Source organism: Panonychus citri, unplaced genomic scaffold, assembly GCF_014898815.1.
Source record: "Panonychus citri isolate SS breed McGregor unplaced genomic scaffold, ASM1489881v1 Contig00115, whole genome shotgun sequence".
Lineage (NCBI taxonomy): Eukaryota > Metazoa > Arthropoda > Arachnida > Trombidiformes > Tetranychidae > Panonychus > Panonychus citri.
Genome location: NW_026515520.1, coordinates 281,016 through 296,834, shown reverse-complemented (window position 1 = coordinate 296,834; position 15,819 = coordinate 281,016). Strand labels below are relative to the sequence as shown.

Here is a 15,819-nt window from a genome sequence, read left to right as displayed (position 1 = left end):
GGGTCCCAAGTTTCTCTCAGATAATAACATGAAAATCACTGATTCTAAGAATAAGACTTTTAATTATCTATTTATTATTACGGTCATTTGATCACCGATGAAGTAAATTCACCCAAACACTGCAATAGAAAAACCCTGAAGATGATTAGCTAATATTTAGTAATTTGTTTCTATTTTCAATTGTATAATGTAATCAAATTACATACAATTTAATTGCGTAATATTTTTAATTAAAGGTAAAATTTGATTAATGATACTCATTGGTAAACATTTTCTTTTCAAATTGTTATTTCTTGTTTTGAATTATTACATAAACTTTGGTTAACAATCAACTACAAGGTAAATGTAGTTAATCAATAAATGTTAATAGTCACTTTTAATTGATAATTAAGGAAATAAAGAATCAAGTTCTAAGCGATGATGAGAAAAGATCTAAATATGATTTTCAAGTAATGAAAGAAATGGGAATGCAATTTAAACACCATGAACGAACTAAAGATTTCAATCTAATGAGAGAAACAGTTGAAGATAAAATCCTTTGTCGAAAAATTTTCGGAGATCTGGACAATCCTTTGGCTAAAGGTGAAATATATGTCCATTTTGAGAGGAAAATGGACATAAAAAGATTGAAGAGATTTCTGGTCAACTTAGTATCACCAGGAAATTTTCCTTTGCCATTGAAGAAAATTTGGCAACAATATTCTCTCCATGAAGAAGATAATCTAGGAACCATTGATTGAATATTAGATACAACCGAAGGTAATCATTCAATTAACAGATTCCCAGGTTAACATCTTAGTTATGATCGCACTGGTGTGGCTTAAATTACTGAGCTAATTAATGTAACTAGTTAACTAATTGTTCGGTTTGTTTTGTTGTGTTAGATTAGGTTAGGTGTCACTCGTAAACGGGTTAATTAATGAAAAAAAGGCCCGGAGGGCCTAAGACAATCAAACCAAATTTTACACTGATCGCCTCTCATTGACTAATCTAATTCAAGCCACACCAGTGCGATCATAACTAAGATGTTACCGATTCCCAAGCAACAATATTATTAACATTTTCTTTTCTCGTTTTGTTCATTTAGAAAAAAAAATACATAATCCAGTATTTGGAGATCCTTGAAATCGATTTGACAAACAGAACATTTCGAAAATCCTCCGATTTGATTATCGAATTGGTGAGGTGAAGCTCATTTCTTAATAATCGACTGCATCATTGATGGACAATGAAAGAAGATTTAACTTAAACTCAATTTTTCGGCTCAGATCTCTTAGAATATCAATAAAATGAGTTCAAACTCGATTGACAATTCTATGAATTCGTCAACAAACTCTGTGTGATTTCATATAATCTTCTTCTTCGAGGCAAGTTAATTGGTAATTTATTTTTCTTATCCGATAAATTCTAATATTTATGTTTTTTTGTCAATTTGAATTTTTTGGTTTCTTTTTTATTATAATTAGCGTTGAGTTTTCTAATATTTTTAAATTACATTACTGAGTTTTGGACTATTAGTTTCGTGAAGATGAGACTAAATGTCATGAACTTATTAATAGAATGTGCGAAGTTTGTCAGTGTAGAAGATTATTGTCAAATTGTCCGTGAATTAAAATCTATTTGGTAAGTAAAATCAATCTTTTTTTTTAAGTACATTTTCAGTCGGATTTCTGCAAATTCCCAATAGTCGAAAACAATTTCCGATGAGACTCCATGATTGATACTCCAAAGTGTCCAAAGTAAATGAGATGCTAATGAGTAAGCGTCCGCTTCCCGTAAGATATGATCCTCATTGTCGACTTCTGTTCTTGGTCTCGATCTATCGACAGCCTTCAGATATTCTCGGACAAAATGTCGTCTCTGACTTTCGCTTGGATAATTTTCCGGTTTATGGTAAAAATGAGGCCACTCTTGTGCTGAATAATCATATGTCCATTCAAGGAAATGATTGGCGAAATCAAAACCACGATGATTGTACGAACAATATTCAAAGTCTATGAAGATAACCTTGGGTTCAAGGGTTCGATTGGATCCGTTTGAAGATCCATTGGACCGATTACGATTACGGAAACTACTTGGTGTTGTGGGGATACCAGGAAGCAGAATGTTACCTTCTTGAAGATCATTGTGGCAAAATACTACAGGAGATTGGACAGAAGAGAGGAAACTTTTCAACCAGATAAGTTCATCTTCATAAGGAAAACTGAGGAGTTTCTTGGCGACACATCGATACTCGGTTTAACCATTTTCAGGTCAACTCGACGAGCACTTTCCAACCAAGAGTACATGTTATCGAAAAGCCAAGTAGGCTCTTTGTTAATGGGAACATCAAGACTGTGAACATGGGCTAATTTATGGGCAATGGTTGAGGAAAGAACTGGATCACGAAGCTGATCACAGGTCATCGCTTGTGCCGGAATATATTCTTCAAGTCGTCCACCGGGAAAGATTCCATACAATTTGGGTCCCAAGTTTCTCTCAGATAATAACATGAAAATCACTGATTCTGTCATTTTGTTCTCGTTTTGTGTCGTATCGTCAGAGTGAAGTTGCCCATACATTCTGAGCAATACTTGACTTGGTTCACCACATAAAGGAGTATGAGTTGAGGGTAGAGAACAATAATACAAGATATTACTGAGACCACCACTGATGGAATGAAAGATCATGTCATTGGGCTGAATTTCCTTCCAAGAGCCTGAAAGATATTCTCGACAAATGTTGAAAGCCTTATCACGTAAAGAATCCACATTTAGTGTTGATGTTGACATTATCTTATTTCGGCTATGATAACACAAATATCACTATTGTCTTATCAATAAGAATCGTAATTGTTATTATAAGTTTTAATTCACTTTCAAATTGTTTCAAGTTGAGGCGCGACTCGTTGTTCCAACAGTTTCAACTCTAATGAACTTTAATTTTTTTCAGTTTCTATTTACAATCAATTCTCTCTTTGGATTAATCTGTTTTATTATTAATCTTAGTTAACCCTCTGGGTTTTTTTATCGTTTAATCTTATTCTCTATAAGGTAAGTTAATTGGTTTAATTGTTGACATTTTCTTTTCTTTCTATCTGGTCAATTATTTATATTTACGATTGACTTTTCGTTGATTTATTGCTAATCAATGAGCCGATGGAAGTTTATTGTATCTGATCAGAAAGAAAACTAAAAGTTGCTTTTAAAACGAACGAGCTTTTCTCTGCAGCCAATTACTAATGTAAATAATTGATACTCTCTGGTATCGGTGGTAAAAAACTGTGGCAAGTTCACTGGATATTGAAGATTAATCATCTTGGCAGTTTCCAAATGGAAAATTTAGTTCAGCTTGAGATTGGTTAGGATTATTAAGATAACAAATTGATGAGTTTTTTAATCAAATAAACTCTGTTTAGAAATTAACAAAATCCCAATTAATAATATAATCATTTTGAATATTGCAGTTCACCAATTCATAAGGAAAGGAAATCGTAAAAAGTGATTCCGATTCTGTTACTTGTTTCGCGAATGCTACTATGAGATTCCTCGTTTTAGTTGATTGTTATAACAATAATAATTCATAGACAATTACAATTATGTATTATTTTTGAAAATAAAAGATTAATTTCTCATAAGATTTGATAGCCTCCCATTATATTAACTGGTCTTCCTTTGTATTTCTTGGAAATTTCAGTTTCGATCTGTAGTAGTAAAAAAGAGAAGGAGAAAAAAATTTAGTTTCAAGTTAATTGTTAATCAATCGACTAACTCACTTGTTTCTGCAATTCTTTCGTCCTCTTAATTAACTTGGGAATTTCTGGTGCAAACTTTTCTCCCTGTAATGATTCATCTTTAGCCTTTTCTTGTAACGATTTAGATTTATCAAGAGCTTTATCCGCTAACGAGAGTTTCATTTTCATCTTGTCAGCAGCATTGTCAATGTATTTACGGTCATCTCTCATCATGAAGATCAAATTGGTCTTTTCATTGGTCATCATTTGGAGGATTTTCTGTCCTTGTTTCATTTGGGTTGACAATTTTTCAGCTGTGGTCATTTGTAAAATGTTCGGGGCTCCTTGGAATTGATTTTCAGATAGAACATTTTCCTCCATTTTCATCTCGAAAATACGTTGATCGAAAAATCCTTCAATCTAGTCGATAAATTTACGGAAAAATTTGTTAGATTAAGTGATTAAACAATCGTTCGTATAGTCTATCTACCTCGTGTAGTTCGTTAATCAGATTATTTCTTGTCACCGAGTATTCTAGTAATGTGAGAGCATCCGTTCCTCTGGCAACATGACATAATTCTGATTTATCTTGTAAAGATTCACCGGGTGATATTTCAACAGCTTCGATCTCCCAATTGATATCTCCTTCTTCAATACATTCATCCTGTAAACAAATTGATTGATGAAAAAGATGCTCCAATAAACTAACCCAAACTTTAATCTAACCTTCTCAACATGAACGAAATCTCCATTTCCATTTGATGGACTTGAACTGTCAGTGTCTCGTTCAAATTCAATAACATCATCACCAAAATCAATTACCTATTAATAGAAAATAAAGAAAATTAATATTTGCATTTTTGCGATTCACTCACTTAATTGAATCAACAAGCTTTTACCTGGTCATCTTCTTGGCCTTCTAATTGAGTATTACCAAAATCGATGATTGATTCTTCAATGGTTGTAGGCGCTACTCCATTTTTATATTCGTAAACGGTTGTGTTTCCTTTGGTAATTAAATATTTCAACAAAGGTAAACACGAAATGTTTTCACTGGAAAAAAAATACAGAAGCAATCAAAATATAAGAATATCAATATCGTAGCGATAATTTACCTTCTATGGGTAAACTTGAGGAATTCTTGATAATAATCTCGATTATCTGAAAGTTTTGGAAGCTCCTGTACAAGTTCTTGAACGTATTTTGGCAAATCTTGGATCAATTCTTGGAACTCTTGATGGACATTATCACCCTGTAAGTAATTGGAAAGACAAGAAAAAAAATTGAATACGAAGAAAGAAGAGAACAAATTGAAATTCTATTTAATCACCTTGATTCCAAATTTCTCAGCAAACGCTTTATATTCAGCCTTCAATCTGTTTGCTCGGCTAATACAGTCACTCGATTTTCTCATTAGCTCTTCACTGTTGGCTTGGAATTTGTTCAATTGTTTACGAACTGTTGGCACTTCAAAGTTAACATTTCTATGAAGCATCGATGCGGCCTCAGCTAAGGAAAGTAAATACAAAGAAATAGATCACAATTAACACACTAATTAGCCAAGATAATTGTACGAAAAACATACCCAGGTAGACATCATCTTTTTCATAAAGTCTAACAATCTCTTGCCAATCCTTGACACGTTTAGATGAATAGTAGCCGAAAATGTTTTTCGAATCAGCTTCAGTCTCTTTCAATATTTCAACAATTTGTTTACAGTTAAAGTAATTCAATTCTGTTAGGATAAGAAATAGTAGAATGACGGTTAATGTAAAGGTCACAATCAATTAAAATTTAGAATCACGGCTACTAACGTGTTCCAGCAAGAAGTTGCGTGATCTTGGGATGAGCTGGCATATCTTGAATGGCTTCCAGAATCTTTTCTCTAATTTTATTCAGGTGAACTTGATAATCCTTATTAATATGACGACGAGTAATCAGCCAATCTGAGTTGAAGAAGAAAACGACAATTTACCAGTGAAAATGCAAGAACAATCAAAAAGATAGAGAAAAAAAAAACGAGAACATGAAAAATTAAATTCTAAATATAAAGAGAATAGACAAAAAATAATCCAAATTGTTGGCGAAAATAAAGAAAAACATAATTACCAAGTAATTTGGAAGCATGAATATCAATTGGAACTTCTTCAGACATGTTTGGGTCAATTTAAATTATCACAGAGTAGAAAATAATAATAAAAAATTAATCAACAACAATAAAATGAATCAATTAAAATGAGAGAAACAAAGTAAATAAAAATGTAAACAAAAGTCTAAATGAAAAAATAGAAAGAGGAAAAGAAAGAGAAATAGAAAGAGAAAGAAAGAAATTTGGATTGCGAGAAATGTAAAAGAATTAATTAAATATAAATTATCTATCCGGTTGATTGTTAATTGTGCACGTTGACACGTATAAACTACTACTTGAAGTGAACTAAATTATATCAGATAATTGAAGTAAAAGCGCAACAATTAACATCGAGTTACGTTTGTTTCTGTTGAGACGAACCCTGTTGATCAGCTGTTCTGTTGGTTGGTGAGTAGAAATGAAAACATTTCAATTGTCATTAATTTCATTTCCTCAGTCATTTAGTTGATTATGTGAAGGTAAGTTTAAAGTGATTAATAAAACTATTTAATTGTCGATTAGTTGATCAACAAATGTCTACAAGTTTTTAATTCTCTTCAATATTTTTCTCTTTTCCATTTCCATTTGTTTTTCTTTTTTCTTTTATTCTATTCTAATATTTTCTTTTTCTTCTCTTTTCTTCTTCTCTTTCTTTGTGTTCATCTTTTCTTCTTCCTTCTTGTCTTTTTCTCCATTTTTCTTAGGTACCATATACATTTAACATTCCACGGAGAATATTTATATTTTTCTTTTCCAATTGACTTTTTATTCTTCTCGAGTGTATTTACATTTTCTTCTCAAAGTGACTTTCAAACAGAGAAAAGAAGAGAACATTTTCAATTGTTTTGATTTGTTTTCTTTTTCGTGTGGTCTCTTCTTCTTGATATTTGAAAGGAGGGAGAGAGAGAGAAAAAAGAAAAACAAACAAATTCTCTTCTAATTTATATCTGCGCTGAGACTTTGGTTTTCTTTTTATTCTTTGCTCATCTTTTGCTGGTCTCTATCAACAATAATCATGGATGGTTATGGTAACAATAACAACACTAAAGAGGATATTGGTGATCTTTATCCTCGCCCTGCATCAGCGGGCTGTGTAAATAGTAATTGGTGTTCATCTGATCCATCGTCTAGTCTTTTTGGTTCAAGTAGCGGTGAAAGATTGGAACATCTTGTCAAATCTCGACCTCGTAAACCTAAAACACGAGCTCCAACACGTATTTCAATTATTTCTACCAATACATCGTCGTCGTCTTCATCCTCATCCTCATCATCTTCTTCATCGTCCAGCTTCAATGTTAATAACAAACATTTATCTTCTCCAAATGGTCGTTTAAAAGTTACACCTTCAACTTCAATTTCCACTGGAAGAGGTGTCATTATTTCAGATAAAATCGACGATGGTCTTGATACATTCTTTTGTAAGCCCACTCTCAATGTAACCGAAAGTATCATCACAAAAACCTCAGCAACAGTTGCAACAACAATTCCAAGCGTAAAACTACAGACAACAAATTCAATTCCAAAAATAATGAAGCAAAGTGTTAAACCTCCGCTATCATCAAATGCCAATGTTGATAAATTACAGGAAAAGAGTACAACATCATCCAAATCGCCAACCAAAGCAATTCAAAAGATAATCAAGTCATTTGAGATCAGAGTTAACAGGGAAAGTGTTAAATGATATCTTCTGCTCACTCATTCATCAATTCCAATTATCCTATTCCCTATTACACACACACACACTCTCTCTCTCAATCTCTCTTCCTTTATTTATCTTCATAATCTATTTTCTCTCTCTCATTTCCCTCTTTTTTTCTGTCATTCTTTTTTCCTTGCTAAGTTAACCTCATGATAATTAAAACTCAGTGTCCAGTTTAAGTGAACAATTGTTCACTCATAATGAATGAATATTTCATTCAAATGATTCCACATTAACCAATTGTTTCCTGATGAAACTTCCTGAGGAATTGAATGGAAAAAAAAGTTTTCAAGAGAAAATCACTTTTTACATGGGAAAGAATACAAATCAACAAAAAAAGGAGAGGAAAGATGAAGATTTGCAGTAAAAGTATCAACAAACTCAACAAGCAACAATGTATTCAACAACAATTAAGTTCATTGCATTTACAATTGATCATAATTCCGTTTACCATTTAATATCCTTTCATTTAAACCATTTGATTGGAGTTCATTTTCTTGGGAAAAAAAGTTACTAGTATTCTCATCCCTTTACTTTTGTAATCATCACCACCATCATCATCATCATACCAATAGGATGGTCTTCATGGTTAATTATATTCTACATCCGTGTTAATGATAATTAATGGAATTACAATTAAAACCACAAGTCTACACACCAAAGAAAAGGAAATACGCAAAGAGTCAACATTATGGATAAACAAACGATTACGCAGATAAAAAAAAATTCAGAAGCCAAAGTCCTCCAAATTACATTAGAATCAACTGATTGTCAACAGATAACATTGGATTAAATTTAATTGTTGTTCCTAATTTTCCAGAACCTTGTTAATAAACGTGCGGAGAGAAACTCAAGAGAGAGACAATTGGATGGAGAGAGAAAATGAGTGCAACCCTAATGTCAACAAACAAATATTCTATTCCATGAAAGAGAATCATCAAAGGAAGAAGAAGAAGATGAGGATGAGGATAAATGCAATAAACTAACGTGATGAATGTTGATCTCTAAAAAAGATAACAGTTGATCCAACAAACAAGAGAGACAATCAAGATGAAGAGAGAGAGAGAAGGAAGAGGAAAAAGAATTGGAACTACAAAAAGAATACAACTGAAAGAGTAAATTGTTTATCAATCGAGAGAATTTAAATTGTTAGCACAATATCTGATTACGATAAAAGGCCACTATCAACAAACCTTAAATTCCATTTGATAAATTCTACAATCATAAGTGTGCCAAACAACCCGTGCCAAAGAAATTAAACACTAACACACTTACCTTTCAATTTCTTTTATAATTACCAATCTTTTTCATCGAAATTCTCTTTCCTTATATTCCAACAAATTCTAATTGTTCCTTAATTACGGTTACCCTTCCTTCCGTGACTAGTTAATATTAATCAGCATTTCGATCCGACTTTCACATATCCAATTGTCCTCCTTCTCACTTTCTCCTTCAATTCACTTTTCTATCATTATCATTATCGTATTAATTTCATTTGTTGATTAACTTTTTCTCTCAACAATTAGTTGTCCCCCCAAAACGAAACACCATCAACACCAACAACAACAACAGAATCAACTGAATCTCCTGAATCTCCTGAATTCCCTGTTCTCTTTCATTCCAATTAACATCCATTTACTCAACCATAAACAATAAGAATCATTATAAACCAAATATTTTGCCATCTAATCAACAACAATTAAGTAATTTTCTTTTCCTCTTTCCTTACTAAATTGGATTGATTAATTTGTTTTAATCACTTTCCAATTTTTTTTTAATTGTTCCACAATGTTAAGACCTTTACCTTAATTTCTTTCCGCTTCTTTAATCATTCAACTTTAATTGTTTACCTTTAATCCTTAAATAATTTATTTCTCATTTGGTTAACGATTGGATGATCCATCAAATTTAATTTAAATGGATCACAATTAAGATTCAAACGTTAATTAAGCATAAATTATTATTAATTACTTCAAGTTTATTGTCACCTTAACCTTTAATTGCTTACAATTGTCATAATCAAATCCCAACCAAAACAGAATCATATTTAATCACAGAATCGTATTTTTTTGTGGTAAAATATTTTACAATTAGCTACTGATTAATCAACTAATCACTTTAATCTTAAATGTTCATTTATTACATAATGATGATATTGACAAGCGACAGTGATTAAGACTTCAATTTAATCCCAACAGAATCACCCAAATGTAATTTAAGTACATGTATTTAATTTCCGTTCCAAAATGATATAACAATTAACTCAAACAATTTGCGAAAACAAAAAAGGAAATTGTAATTTCTAATCAAAGAGAAATCAATTAAGGATTAACCTAAACTGGATTAAGATGGTGACAAAGATAAAGCCAAGAAAAGACTCAACAAAATGTTAATTTTGATCAACGATGATTAATTAATTTCCTCCTTAATTAATTAACATAAAATATTTACTGATTTAGATTGTGTATCCAAACTTATTGCTAAATCATTCCTCAACTTATTTTATTTCAATCATTAACTGATTCAGTACAATAATTATAATGCAAAAGAAAAACAAAATAATGATTAACTAATTGTCTGCATAAATAAAATCAACAATTAATTTGTTATGTTCATTTAATTGTGATCAAATATCGGGAAACAAATTATGTAATTACTTGAATGATTTGCTGATAAACAATTTATGTTTAATCATCTTCTTATAATAATTCAGTCAATGACCCCAACAATTAATTCAATTTAATTGTTAATCGTTATTGAAATTTTTTGATTAACTTTCAGAATGATTAATCAAGTGATTAATCAAGTGATTAACAAGTAAATTAGGTGGATTATTTATCCAATTGATTGAGAGGAGGAAAAGAAAAGTTTTTTTTTCTCCCAAAAATTAGAAAACAAATTAAGAATCGAAATTTAATTTAATTTGTATAATTCGCTAATTGTTCACAATTAACATTTGCAACGTTTCACGTTAATTCAATAAGTTATCATTTTAATAATCGGTAAATTGTCTCAACGATTAGCGATCAAGAGATTATCCTTTTTGGTTTGTTTACAATCCACCGCCGCTTCTTTCAACGGTGATCTGTTTGTAACCAGTTTCTCTTTGGTGTTCAAGCTCAACGGCGGCGGCAAAAACGCTCGTTGAAACATCTCCACTTTTCAGTGAGCTCACTAGAAGCAGATATTCACCCAGTTCGACTTGACCGTTTTTGTTGACATCCACCTCACTTAGAAGGCCATGTAACTCCTCTTCGGTGATCTTTTGACCTGAAGCCTGTGGGAAAAAGGAGATTCAAAGTTATTAATATCCAGTTATCAGAATTTATCTCGAGTTTATCAAGTTAATCAGTTACTCTCACTCTCTCCGCATGATGATCTCACTGAGTTTTCACATGATTCGTACTCATGATTTTCAAGGTTTTTTTGATAAACTTTTGATTTTTTTTTCTTCAATGATCATGACGGAAAATCATGTCAACGCAATCGGAATACTCACTTTGAAACTACGCCTTAGATCATTAATACCAATATAGCCTTTCTTTTCTTTATCCATTGAATGAAATTGCTGAGTGTATTTGTTAATCTCTCCAGCGGATAGAGACAAGGGAGAAACTAATTTAACTTGTCTATTTGCATTCTGTCCCATTTCAGTGTGTAAAAATTCAACGGCCTTTTCGTATTGGACTTGAGCTTCTTTTTTACTCCATTTTAATTCTGAGGTCATGATTTCGATTATCTTTGGTAGAACTTCTTGAGCAGCTTCTACATTAAGAAATGAGAGACGAAGTCGACGAGCGATTACGTCAACAGCGGTACATGCATATTCTCTGATTGCAAATCGAACCTCAGCATTGATGTAAGGAAATTCGGGATGAAGACGATTACCAACAACGGGCCATCGTCTACCAGTTAACTCGGCTAATTTAGCCACGGCGAATGCTCTGTCTCCGTAAGTGTTTGCAAGATGATTAGCAACCTCAGGTTCTAATCCATAATCTTGAACAAGTCGGATGAACATTGTTGGTGACCATTCAGATGCTCCTTCCAAAAGTAATCCATCAGTCGCTGATTCAGATAAAGGTTTAAGTCGATCAGGGAATCTTTTAACTGCTTCATCAATGGTTTCCTTTGCCATTGATCGATAAGTTGTCCATTTACCACCAGCGATTGTCACTAATCCGGAATCACTAACATCGATGATGTGATTCCGAGCAATTGACTCGGTGTTACCCTTAGATGGATCAAGAACCAATGGACGAATACCCGACCAAGCGGACATTACATCTCCTCTTCTCACATTTACATCAGAATTTAAATATTTTTTAATTTCTTGTAAAATGAACTGAATATCAGCCTCGGATGGTGATGGATTCCTGCTAACTTCACATGGAGTGTCAGTTGTTCCCGCGATCGTGAACTTTTGCCATGGAAGGAAAAAGATAACTCGACCGTCTGATGTTGATGGATCCAAAAGACCCATGCTACTTGGTGAATAATAACCAGGTAAAGTGATGTGAACTCCAGCTGAGGGTTGACAAATTAATCGCTGATTAGGATTATCCATTCTTCTAATAGAATCAGTGAAAGGTCCGGTAGCGTTAATGATAACCTTAGCATTTACTTTCCATTCTTCACCAGTAATGTTATCTTTAAGTTTAGCACCGCAAAGTTGACCATTCGCATCTTTCACTAATTCGGTGACACCAACATGATTTGCACAATTGGCTCCATATCGAATTGCTGTTAAAATAAGAGCCAAATTCATTCGAGCATCGTTATGTTGACCATCATAGTAGACAAGAGCTCCACAAAGTTTTTCCTTCTTTAACATGGGAAAATGTTCAAGTGCCCTTTTCTTTGAAAGAAAATAACTCGACTTGACATTTTTACTTCCAGCTACAAAATCGTAAGCCTTAATACCGACCCAATAATAAGGAACCAGCCACCAATGATACACTGGAAGCATAATGGGAAATGGATAAGATAAATGTGGAGCAATGTCCAATAGGTTAGCTCTTTCATGAAGAGCTTCCTTGACCATTCGATATTGATCATAATCGAGACGAAGAATAGCCTTCTGAAGATAACGAACACCTCCATGGATTAATTTAGTTGATCGGCTACTTGTTCCAGATGAAAAATCATCCATCTCAACGAGAGCTGTTTTCAATCCTCTAGTAACAGAATCTAAAGCGACACCAGAACCAGTTGCACCTCCGCCGATAACCAGAATATCATATTCTGAGGTTTCTTTAAGCGCTCTGATGTGATCTGCTCGTGAGGGTAATCCTTTGGTTGAGATCATCTTCAAGTGAGCCGGAGGCTTTGGTGCTTCAGCCGAAAGACTCTGAGCATCAAAAAAAAAGAGACCAAAGAAAAAGTTGAAAAATCAAGAACAACAAAACGATAATTAAACCAATTAATGAAAACAAACCTCTGAAAGATAATGTTGACCAGTGTAAGTGGCCAGACCTAAGCCCCCAGACCATAACACTATCCGTCTCAAAGTCCACGAAGTAAAAGTCATTTTGATGATTAAGTAAAATAATTAATTGATTTCACCTTTTCTCGATGTAGTAAAAAACAAAACAAGAAGAAGAGAGAAAAACAAATTGTGTTAATTAAAAAGCAGAAAGAAACAATTCCAATGATCAACTGATCATGAAACACTTTCACTGAAGGAAAAAAACATCAATTGAGATTAATGAAAGCCAAGGGCAAAAAGAGGTTATCACTTACCTGTTATGATTAAATTAACAAATTAAAAAGGTTATCAATTAGATTTCGGTATCTCTATTTAATAATAGAGCAAATAATTAAGATGAACAATTAATCCATCACCACGAGGTAACAATAAATACAGTTATTATTGATATTCAATGAAAAATATCCAATCGCTTATAAGGTTAAGTGTTGTTGTTGTTGTTGTGATGATGATGAAGATGATGAGGATGATGAGGTTAATTGTACTTTCTTTTGGTGTCAATGGAGGAGAAACTCACCAGTGGTGATAATACTGATGACACTTGGAACACAGATTAATTGATTGCGACCCAATAATCGACAATTAACTAGAATTAACAATTTGATCAGAAAGAAAAACCAAAATCTAATCCACTGGAAAAGAGAGACAACAGAAAAAGAAAGGGAAAAATTGATTCTCTGTCTATTTTACTTTCTCTTTCTTTTTCTCTCTCTCTCTCTCTTAATTTAACCTTCTCTTTCATTGATGATACATTAATAGATGTCACTAGTTAAATCAACATCGTAATTGTAGCTGAACAATTTAAATGAACAAAGTAATTAAGGTTGGATCAAGTAACGGAAATGTTAACAGTTTTATTGGGAAAAATAAACAATAATGAGAAACTTTTAATTTGAAAGAAACACAATTGATTCAGATTTGGATTCAATTTGATTGGATTAAAGGATTAACTTAATCCGTTTGTTGTGTAACATTTTCTCATTCATTTGAATACAGATTAGGATTAGGATTAAATTGATGATCGTGATAATCAGTGAAAAAAAAAGATTCTCTATCAAATTGATGATGAGCGATAATTAAAAATAGGCAATTTTCATTCTCGTGATCAGTTGAAATTAATTAATTTACAATTAGAATCTAAATTAATATAAACAGAAAAAGAGAGATTTTGTTTTTCTCTAATCATTATCATCCCTTTTAATATTATACAACAGGTTAATAAGGTTTTCTTAATTGTTGGGAACCTTGAGCATCGCTCAAAGCATCACAATTAAATTAATCATCATCATCCATTTAAATAACCCATCCAACCACTCATAAGGTTTTCCCCAATCGTTATAATCATCATTTAATTGAAACAATTATAATTATTGAATCGGCGATGAAAAGTTTTAAGTTTCTCGCTTAATCAACTACAATTTAACATGTTTGGGAAAAGATTATCCTGAGTTTTTAATTCAATGATTTTCAGTTGGTGATAATGATTAAAAATGGCCGCTAATCACCTAAATAGTTAATCGTTTGCATATAAAATTAGTCCAATACCCGGAAATGTACTTTCGATTTTTCAATTTTCTCTCAAAAAATTATCGAAACTTTTTTCTCAACTCAACCTTTTTATGTCTCATCTTGTTGTTGTCGATTTTTTAATCTCCATCATCATCAACAATTAACAGTATTGTGAGTGATTTAAGTGACTAATTTAATCATCTTCATCTTAATCCTTCTTCTTCCTCATCACTTCATCGAAAAATTCTTGACACTTACAAACTAATAATGGACTTTTCGAGTTTCGTTTACAAACTGATAACTCGAGATGATTAAAGTTAATTGTTATTTTAATCTATTGGCTATTTGGTGTCATTGAACTCGGTCATTGCCATTAATAATCCATAATCAAAGTTAATCAATTTGATTAATAAAAAAAAAGAGAAACTTTCATTTATCAAAATATCACTTTTTCTGTTGTTAATTTAAACTCACAATTAACTTTCACCTTCTAAATCAACATTTAATTTGGTTTATTTCTTGTTCATCAACTAATTGTATCCATTGTTTAATCATGAAAATTTATCCTAATTTATTCAATTTAATTTTAATTGTGACTATTAATAAATTGCACTCACCTTTAACAATCATTGTCATTGTTTATCAATAATTTACTATTTTAATCATCAATATATTTACAATTTGATTAACAATATAAATATTAGTTAATCATATTTGATTTCCAACATAATAAATTAGGTTAACCGTTAAAAAAAAATGATAATCAGTTTTGTCAATCAACAATTATAATCTAATTGTGATCAACTTTGTTTGCATTATAATTTTGATTGATAATCAATGTTAAACTATTATTATAATGATAACAATTAACAAATAATTAATACTTTTCCAATGGCAATGAACTGATATGAATAAAATACAAGAGGAAAAATGAAGTTTAATCAACGATCAACAATCAATTGATTAATCAGATGATTAGAAAATGATAAATGAAGAAAATGCAATAATACAATCAATTTAATCATCATCAGTAAATCGCAATTAATGAGATAATTAAATATTCAAATATAATCAGAGAAAGAGAGAGAAGAAACTTTGTTATTTCGAATTTTTTTTAAAAAAGTTTCTCGCTTTTTCGGACGGTTGATTAATTATCGAACTTAAATTTGTTGTCTTCGTCAAGGTAAACGAAAATAAAATTTCTCGAATTTCAATTCTCAAGTTCTGATTCACCAATTAACCGATAAATTGAGTTAATCATGTTTACGGAAGGCGGAAAGGAT

General features: G+C 31.8%; 4 protein-coding genes across 4 annotated transcripts; 1 reads left to right on the top strand and 3 right to left on the bottom strand.

Annotated features, from left to right (window-relative positions):
* Positions 1 to 1,578: 1,578 nt before the first annotated feature.
* Positions 1,579 to 2,799, bottom strand: LOC128390160 (choline/ethanolamine kinase-like). The gene is given in 2 exon segments (XM_053349838.1): positions 1,579 to 2,237; positions 2,240 to 2,799. Coding segments are annotated over 2 exon segments (1,176 nt in total). The 5' UTR covers positions 2,772 to 2,799; the 3' UTR covers positions 1,579 to 1,593.
* A 547-nt stretch (positions 2,800 to 3,346) lies between these two features.
* Positions 3,347 to 6,092, bottom strand: LOC128390159 (CDK5 regulatory subunit-associated protein 3-like). Its single transcript, XM_053349837.1, has 10 exons — positions 5,822 to 6,092; positions 5,527 to 5,658; positions 5,298 to 5,447; positions 5,043 to 5,221; positions 4,828 to 4,964; positions 4,612 to 4,765; positions 4,439 to 4,534; positions 4,203 to 4,376; positions 3,755 to 4,132; positions 3,347 to 3,682 (listed from the first exon to the last, which is right to left on the bottom strand). Exons 1-10 carry the CDS (start codon positions 5,865 to 5,867, stop codon positions 3,611 to 3,613), a joined length of 1,518 nt encoding a protein of 505 aa, XP_053205812.1. The 5' UTR covers positions 5,868 to 6,092; the 3' UTR covers positions 3,347 to 3,610.
* Positions 6,093 to 6,189: 97 nt separating this feature from the next.
* On the top strand, positions 6,190 to 9,515 carry LOC128390161 (uncharacterized). The gene is made up of 2 exons (XM_053349840.1): positions 6,190 to 6,319; positions 6,545 to 9,515. The coding sequence occupies exon 2, from the start codon at positions 6,856 to 6,858 to the stop codon at positions 7,519 to 7,521; it is 666 nt and encodes a 221-aa protein (XP_053205815.1). The 5' UTR covers positions 6,190 to 6,319; positions 6,545 to 6,855; the 3' UTR covers positions 7,522 to 9,515.
* Positions 9,516 to 10,438: 923 nt separating this feature from the next.
* LOC128390158 (glycerol-3-phosphate dehydrogenase, mitochondrial-like) lies at positions 10,439 to 13,726 on the bottom strand. Its single transcript, XM_053349836.1, has 4 exons — positions 13,282 to 13,726; positions 12,977 to 13,104; positions 11,039 to 12,889; positions 10,439 to 10,816 (listed from the first exon to the last, which is right to left on the bottom strand). Exons 2-4 carry the CDS (start codon positions 13,067 to 13,069, stop codon positions 10,592 to 10,594), a joined length of 2,169 nt encoding a protein of 722 aa, XP_053205811.1. The 5' UTR covers positions 13,070 to 13,104; positions 13,282 to 13,726; the 3' UTR covers positions 10,439 to 10,591.
* Positions 13,727 to 15,819: the final 2,093 nt, after the last annotated feature.

Coding starts and splice junctions, on each gene's coding strand:
- LOC128390159 (XM_053349837.1), bottom strand. CDS start 5,867: ATGTCTGAAGAAGTTCCAATTGATATTCATGCTTCCAAATTACTTG. Junction 4,766..4,827: donor CTCAAGTTTACCCATAGAAG/GTAAATTATCGC, acceptor TTTTTTTTCCAG/TGAAAACATTTCGTGTTTAC. Junction 4,535..4,611: donor AAGGCCAAGAAGATGACCAG/GTAAAAGCTTGT, acceptor TTCTATTAATAG/GTAATTGATTTTGGTGATGA.
- LOC128390161 (XM_053349840.1), top strand. CDS start 6,856: ATGGATGGTTATGGTAACAATAACAACACTAAAGAGGATATTGGTGAT.
- LOC128390158 (XM_053349836.1), bottom strand. CDS start 13,069: ATGACTTTTACTTCGTGGACTTTGAGACGGATAGTGTTATGGTCTGGG. Junction 12,890..12,976: donor GTCAACATTATCTTTCAGAG/GTTTGTTTTCAT, acceptor TTTGATGCTCAG/AGTCTTTCGGCTGAAGCACC. Junction 10,817..11,038: donor ATCTAAGGCGTAGTTTCAAA/GTGAGTATTCCG, acceptor TTTTTCCCACAG/GCTTCAGGTCAAAAGATCAC.